Source organism: Tauraco erythrolophus, chromosome 8 (assembly GCF_009769465.1).
Source record: "Tauraco erythrolophus isolate bTauEry1 chromosome 8, bTauEry1.pri, whole genome shotgun sequence".
In the NCBI taxonomy this organism is placed as follows: domain Eukaryota; kingdom Metazoa; phylum Chordata; class Aves; order Musophagiformes; family Musophagidae; genus Tauraco; species Tauraco erythrolophus.
In genome coordinates, this window is record NC_141472.1 from 30,940,634 (window position 1) to 30,948,404 (window position 7,771).

Consider the following 7,771-nt stretch of genomic DNA (forward strand, 5'->3'; position numbering starts at 1 on the left):
TTTCCTTTTGCAGTACAGAACAAGAAAGAAAATATTTACGATGAGAATAGCATTTGCCCCTTCCATTCTTAAATCAGAGTAAAGAGCTGATCCTCCAGTTGACCCTCTTTACGCTCCTGTGTTTCTTGTATTAGTGGCAACTAACAGAGCTCACATGTGTGCAGTCTGGGCGTACGTAAGTTTTAGTCTTCTGCTAAAAACTGACATGTACAGAAGAGGCTTCTTTGCTGTCATACTTGAAATTTGTGTGTCTTGTTTCTGATGCCCCTTGGAAACCAGCATTTGGCTCAATGAACAAGATGAAGGTCTTGAGAATTGCTTTCATTCTTGAAGTTAGATTTTCCTTCGTTTGAAAAAAAAAAAAAAAGAAGAAAAGAAAAAAGACGATGTAATTAGAATAGCCGGCAGCCCACTGCCTGGGCCTGCTCCTGGGGGGCAGGAGGCTCAGCCCAAGGTGCTCTTTTGCCCAGTTCGGAGCTTCAGCGTGCGTCTCCCATCGCCCAGCCCCAGCCCCCCGCCTCTGCAGGACTGGCCAGCAGAAACCTCTGCGACCGCCGGTTCCTCAGCACGCCCGGGGGGCGGCGGCGCAGCCCCCGGCCCCCGCCCGGCAATTCAGCGCGGGGCTCCAGAGACTCCCGCAGCCGCTGCCCGGGCCCGGCGGGCCGCTCTGCCCGCACCGCTTCCGCGGTGACACCCCCCCGCGCCGCCCGCCACCCCCCGCCGCCCGCTTCCCCGCGCGGCCCAGAGGGGGCGCCCTCGGCCCAGGCTTCCCGCCGGCGGCGGCGCGCGGGGCCGCGGGGCAGCGCGCAGCGGCCGCGGCTGCCGGGCACGGGGCGGCCCCGGGGCCGGGGCACCGCGCAGGTGAGGCGCGCCGCTTGCCGCTGCCGCTGCCCCACCGCGGGTGCCCGGCCCCGGGCCTGCCCGCGCGGCGGGACGGGGGTGCGTGGGGCGGCGTGTCGCGGAGCGGGGGGCGCAGCGTTAGGCGCCCCGGTGTCGCGGCCGCGGAGGCGCGGCGGGCTGCCCCCCGCCCCTGGTCGCTCGGCTGTTGGGGAGAGCCGGGTGGAATCCTCTCCTGACCCCTGCGGGGAGGATCACAGCGCTCTCCCTCCCCCCCCACGCCGTTCGCCTTGGGGGACCCCGGAGCCCGGGGCTGCCCCGCGGAGGAAAACCCGTTCCCGGGGCGTGGGCAGGGCCGGCACTCCTGCCGGCTCCTCGCCGCGGCTGCGGGAGCACGGCGTTCCCGTTATCTCCCCTCCCGGCTCCCTTCGGCCGCCGCCCCGAGCCCACCCCCTGCCCCGCGCTGCCTCCGCCAAGCTTCGTGCCCGCGTCCCTCCTGCCCCGCGGAAAACACACACAATCCCCGGCACCCGCCCCGATTACCCGGCCCATTCAAACAAACAAACAAAAACCCGCCCCATCGCAAAGCCAACCCGACGGTAAACTTTCTAATGACTTCTTCAAGTGCTTAAAAGGCAAGGAACACCGGGGGGGGGGAAGGGGGGCACCCATCTCCTGACCGAGGCGGGAGCGGGGGGCCGGGGCTGGTGCCGCTCGGGGTCCGTCCGTCAGTCTGTCCGTCCTGCCGGGAGACGGGACGGGGACGCGGGTCGGTGTGCGGTGGGTGTGTTTGCAGGAACCGGGAGGGGCAGGGGGGGACGGGGAGAGTTAAAGAAACAGCATAGTTAATATTTCCACATCAGGAAGTTACTGTAATAGCCCAGGGGGCAAAAGACTTAACTTAATCTCCTAAATAGTGAGGAACCCATGGCGTCTCTGTTATAGGTTGGAGTTCCCACGTGGTTTTAACTCCTGTATAAAAGTTTCAGTAGAAAGTGCCACAATGTCGTGATTTTGCAGGGGGGAAAAATTAGCAGGAGGAGATCAGAGGAAGATAAGCGAGGAGCGAGCCGCTTCCCCGAGACCTTCCACTGCGGATCCGAGAGGGAACATCAGACGCGTTAAAAAAACAAAACAAAACAAAACAAAACACAGCGTTCAAGCCAGCACAAGGCGAGCGAAAGATCAAAAAGACGCAGAGAGAGAGAGAGAGAGACAGATTAACTGGAGCAGCAGCAGCAGCAACAACAACAACAAAAATCACACTTAAAATAATAATAACAATAATAAAACCCAAACCACCAACAAGGGAGATATTGTTTAAAAGAGAGAGCGAGGGAGCGAGCTGAAGAGCTGGTCTGACCGAGTGAATCCGCGCAGCTTCTCCTGGGATCGTCGGGATCGCGCCGATTCCCCGCTCCGCAGCCGCGCAGCGTGCGGTGCCGCTGCCCGCGGCGGGGGGCCGCGCCGGGCGCCGCCGCAGCATCCTCACCGGACTCCGGACCGTGCGCGCTGCTTGGAAAATAAAAGCATCTCGCCAATAACAAGCGGGGCGGTGGGAGGAGAAGACTCGCAACTGTGGAGCTGCCAGCCGCGTACCCCCTCTCCGCCGCCCCGGCCCCTTCCCCAGCTATGCTCCGGGTCAACTTTGACGGCACGTTGAGAAGCAGCGGGCGCTGAAGGGGGACAGCCGAGCGGCGCGGCGCGGAGCCGACCTGCTGAGAGACCTGCACCCACGGCCTGTGGATTGTTGTCTTGCGGGGGCGGAGTGGGCGGGGGGGTACAAGTGGCATTTCTCCCCCCCCCCACCCCCCCTTCCAGGCTATAAATTGGATTGTATATAAATCTGCTTCGTTTATCTCCCTGACCCCCCTCGATGACGCTGGACTAAAGAGCTCCTCTCCGCGGCCCGCCCGGACCTGCCGAAGCGAGCGATGGACCAGGAGCGGCTGCGCCCGGGGATGCCCCTCTGAAGCGGCGCGGGGCACCGGGGCAGCGCGGCGCCGCCTCCCCCCTGCTCCCCGGCTCCCCTCGCACCTGCGACTCGCTCCCCCCTCCCTCCTCCCCGGGCTCCGCAGCCACCCCCTCACCTGCTGCCGTCCCCCTCCCCCGTGGAGCCGGGCTCTCCGTGCACGCCAAGCCTGCTGCCCCCCCCCACCCCCCCCCAACTTCGCCCTCGGTGCCTGCGTGTGCAGCCTCCCCCCTCCGCCTCCCCGGCGGCACACGCCGCTTCTCCGGGCGCCCCCTCCCTCCGCCGCGGCTCCCCCCCTGCGCGGAGCGGTTGCGGCCCCCCCCAGCTTGGCTGCCACCGCCCCCTCCGCGCCGCGGAGCGCACGGAGCGGCGCTGCCTGCAGACGGGCTCCCTGCGGCGCTTCGGGGCGGCCCCCAGCTCGGCCCCCCGCTCCTCCGCCATGGACGGGGCGGCTCGCCGGGGGGTGCTGGCCGCGCTGCTGGCCTGCGGGCTGCTCCTGCTGGGCGCCGCGGCCACCCCGACCCCGCCGGCCCCCGCCGGCGGCTCCCCGCAGGACACATGCACCTCCTGCGGCTTCCGGCGGCCTGAGGAGCCGGGCAAGGTGGACGGGGATTTCCTGGAGGCGGTGAAGAGGCACATCCTGAGCCGGCTGCAGATGCGGGACCGGCCCAACATCACGCACGCCGTGCCCAAGGCGGCCATGGTCACGGCGCTGCGCAAGCTGCACGCCGGCAAGGTGCGGGAGGACGGCCGCGTGGAGATCCCCAGCCTGGACGGACAGGCCAGCGCCGGGCCCCCGGCCCACGACCCCGTCTCCGAGATCATCAGCTTCGCCGAGACAGGTGGGCGCCGCCCGGCCCCGCGCCCCCGCTGCCCGCTTTCCCCTGCCCCGGCCGGCCTCGGCCCGCTGCCCTGCCGCTCTCCCTGCCTGTCCTGCCTCTCCCCCTGCCAGTGTTCCGCCCGACCCCTGTCAGTCCTCGCATTCGCCTTGCCTGTCCTCCTGCCCACCCTCCGCGTCCCCCTGCCTGACCCCTGGCAGTTCCTCTGGCCGCCCTTGCTCGGCCCTACTGCGTGTCCCCCTGTGCACCCTGCCTGTCCCCCTGGTCACCCTGCCTGTCCCCTCCTGCCTGTCCCCCTGCCTGCAACAGGCATCTGGCTGCCGGGCTCACTCGCACGCCCTCTGCCTCATCCGCTCTCCCCGCTGCCCCGCATCATCTCGCCCCGGCCCTGCCCGCTCCTCCCGTCCTCCCTGCGTGTGTCCCTGTGCCCGGGCTTCTGCCCACGTTGTGCCCTGCAACTCCCCTCGCTGTGTCCCTTCATTCCTCTGCAGCCTCCGTGCTCCCGGCTTCCCTCCGGCGGTCCTTCCAGCTGCATCGTGGCTTGCCTCGGTCCCTGCGCGTCCCACTGTCCCTCCTCCGCCTGTCCCACTCCATCTCTTGCATCCCTCGCCTCGTCTGTCTGCCCTGCACATTCATCTGGTTCACTGCATGCATCTGTCTGTTGAGGCTTGCATTCGCCCATCCTCCCTTTCTGTTCGTTTCCCGTTTATTTAGCCTTCATTCATAGTGGTGGCCTTGTCTGTTTGTCCACTGCATGCAGGCTCCCACCAAACGTGTCTGTCTCCTCTCTGTTCGTTGGTCCGTTTATTAACTGTGCCATCCGTCCCCACGGTACCAGCCATCTCAGTCCTGTCCAGCCATTGCAGTTATCTGTCACTGAAGCCCTTCAGCGCAGCTTTCCGACAGTTTATCCAGGCAAGCGTTGTGCCTGTGAACTTCGCACATCTGGCCGTAACACCATCACTCTGCATATTAGCTCTCTCCTGTCTGTCTGCCCCTCGCTCCTTTCCTTCATCGCTGTACCGCTCAGTTCATTTTTTCCTCTGTCTTCCTGTGGCATCTATAGATCATTTGTCCACAAAATAAGTCTCTTTCTATCCTGTATACTGCCCACTCATCTTCTTTATCTACCCTCCCACTTACGGAAGGCATATGCATTTACAGTATCTATGGGATCTGTTGCATTATACATATGCTTGTTATATTCACATACAAAATTTATGGGCACGCACAATCTCACACAACACAAGTGATGTGGATCGGTGCAGCAACACCGTACTGTTCTTTTTCTGTCACTGTCACCACAGTTTATAAAGAAGTTGCGTATTTGCTAACGTGCAAAAGGCTTTCTTAGGGTATGGTTTGGGGTTTATTATTTTTTAATAGGCTGTTGTTGGGAGATCTGGGGTGGGCTTGTACTTCCATTTGATGTATTCAATTAATCGCTGGCTTTTGTAACACTTGCAAAATCGACTTTACGTAAAATGTAGACGAATATAGTAAAAAATTTTGTCTCTGAAATATTACAAGGTACTGAATGGGCCCTGGAGGCACATTTGAAAGGCATCTGGGGTAACAAATGGAGACACCGACTACGCAAAAAATCCCATTCAGAGATTGACAAAAATAATAGAGATTCTTAGGAAAAGAGAAGGAAGAAAAAAATCTACATTTGGCTCTGCGCAGAAAGAAGCGAAACAGATAAGGGCAGATGAGAAAATGTCTTTCCAGCAATAATTTTAAATAGTGTTTGGGAGGCTTTGATTCAAGGGCTAGAATTACAGTCTCCGCTGTAAAGGCCAGCTTGCACATTCATCACCTACGCCAAATTCAGTTAGGATTTATAGTACAAAATTGCAGGAGGGCCACTGGTATTTCTGAAACATTTCATGCAGCAGGCTCTTTTGTTTACAAATAAGGGATTATGTCAGACATTTGGTGACATTTGGTTTTCCATGACGATTTCGCTCCTTTGATTCTGGTGTTATTGAAAAGCGTATTGAGAGCAGTCAGTAATGGCGTTACGGCGAGAACAACCGCTTCGTTGCCTCGTCTTGTATGGGAGTTTATCGTTTCAGGGGGAAAAAGGGAGAGATCAGGAGATTAATAATAGCAGATATTCTACCAGAGTAAGTGGAGGTGAGCTTGATCTGTTGGACAAGCAGGCACGTTACTGAAATATTTTCCCCTCCATCTCGTGAATCCTCTCTTTTAAACCGCGAGAAGAATACATGAAAATCGAAACAAAATCCTTGGTTTGGCACTGGTGTGTCAGTGGTTTCTGAAAGGGTTCTCCCCGTGAGAATTGGCAGGTAGCTGAAAGTTAAAACTATTCTTAAACCGACGAGATAGCAGAGTCCGAGTGCCGGTCTTTTCAAGGTGCTGCTGTAGCGTCTTTTAAGAGCTGACTGCCTGGAGAAACCCCGTATTTGGGAGAGCTCTTACTGGTGTCTGTGGATCCGATCCATCCAACTGCAGCCCTGGTGATGAACGTTGCTGTGGGAAGTCCCTTTTCAATGCGTTTCGATTGCAAATTGGAGTTATCTGATTCAGTGCGTGCCTCCTGGCTGGCGCAGCCCCGCCGTCGCTCTCGTCGTCCTCTGTGCTCTAACGTTGTCCCTGAATCCAGAATGGCACGCAAGCTAACGTTTCCTTTTTGACTTAATCTTGCTGATCTCTCCTTATTTTGCAGACGATCTGGCCTCATCTAGAGTCCGCCTCTATTTCTTCATCTCGAATGAAGGGAACCAGAACTTGTTTGTCGTTCAAGCCAGCCTGTGGCTTTACTTGAAGCTGCTTCCATATGTCTTAGAGAAAGGCAGCAGGCGAAAAGTAAGAGTCAAAGTCTATTTCCAAGACCCGGACACTAGCAACAAGTGGAATGTGGTTGAAAAGAAAGTTGATCTCAAAAGAAGTGGTTGGCACACTTTTCCCATGACAGAGGCGATCCAGGCTCTGTTTGAGAGAGGAGAAAGGAGACTGAACTTGGATGTTCAATGTGAGGGCTGTGAAGAGTATTCAGTGCTGCCAATTTATGTGGACCCCGGGGAGGAATCCCACCGGCCTTTTTTAGTGGTGCAAGCCCGCCTCGCCGATAACAAACACAGGATCCGGAAAAGAGGCCTGGAGTGCGATGGCAGGACCAATCTATGTTGCAGGCAACAGTTTTACATTGACTTTAGACTCATTGGGTGGAATGACTGGATCATAGCACCATCAGGTTACTATGGGAATTACTGTGAAGGGAGCTGCCCGGCCTACTTGGCCGGCGTCCCGGGGTCGGCTTCCTCCTTTCACACCGCCGTCGTGAATCAGTACCGAATGCGGGGGCTGAACCCGGGCACCGTGAACTCCTGTTGCATTCCAACCAAACTTAGCACAATGTCAATGCTGTACTTTGATGATGAATACAACATTGTGAAAAGGGACGTTCCCAATATGATTGTGGAAGAATGTGGTTGTGCTTGATTTAAGGTGTGTTTTTTGGGGGGGAGAGAGAGAGAGAGAGATTGAGGGCAAGAGCGAGAGAGAAACATTCCCGTACGAGATGTTGTTGGAGGAAGTTTCACTGTGTATCCAGGCATCAGTGTTGGAAAGTCACTGTGGAAAAGTTTGAGAAAAAAAAAAAAAAAAAGAAAAAAAAATCATCATTTCACTTTGGTGTCAGGACAGTGGCAGTTTGTGGATCTTGGACACTTATATATTCTACCACTTATAAGTTAATGCTATGAAATATCTTAAAGACACACACACACTCACACGAAACGTGGGCACGCGCACCAACACGCGCTCATACACACACACAGACACACACACGCACACACAGACACACACGAGGCAGCTCGGAAAAGGGACATGAGCACAGAAAGTCAGTGACCAGTGACGACGGACCTAAATGCCTGCCAGTACGAGTGAACGGCTGAGCAGCTGTTTCCCCGCCTGCCGGTGGAGTCACACCGAAATGAGCTCCCTTTGCTCAGGCAAAAGCACAGACTGCGAGAACGCGACGTATTCTTGCACGCAGGTGTCAAAATGACCAAACTTAGAAAAGAAAAAAAGAAAAAAAAGAAAAAAAAGTCGACCGTCACCTCTTAGGTCTAACGGGAAGCTGCAGGACACCTGC

The 7,771-nt window shown here is 57.5% G+C and overlaps 1 protein-coding gene across 1 annotated transcript; it reads left to right on the top strand.

The window, feature by feature from the left end:
- The first annotated feature begins 3,248 nt into the window (after positions 1-3,248).
- On the top strand, positions 3,249-7,116 carry INHBB (inhibin subunit beta B). Its single transcript, XM_086615849.1, has 2 exons — positions 3,249-3,651; positions 6,341-7,116. The coding sequence occupies exons 1-2, from the start codon at positions 3,249-3,251 to the stop codon at positions 7,114-7,116; spliced, it is 1,179 nt and encodes a 392-aa protein (XP_086471975.1).
- Positions 7,117-7,771: the final 655 nt, after the last annotated feature.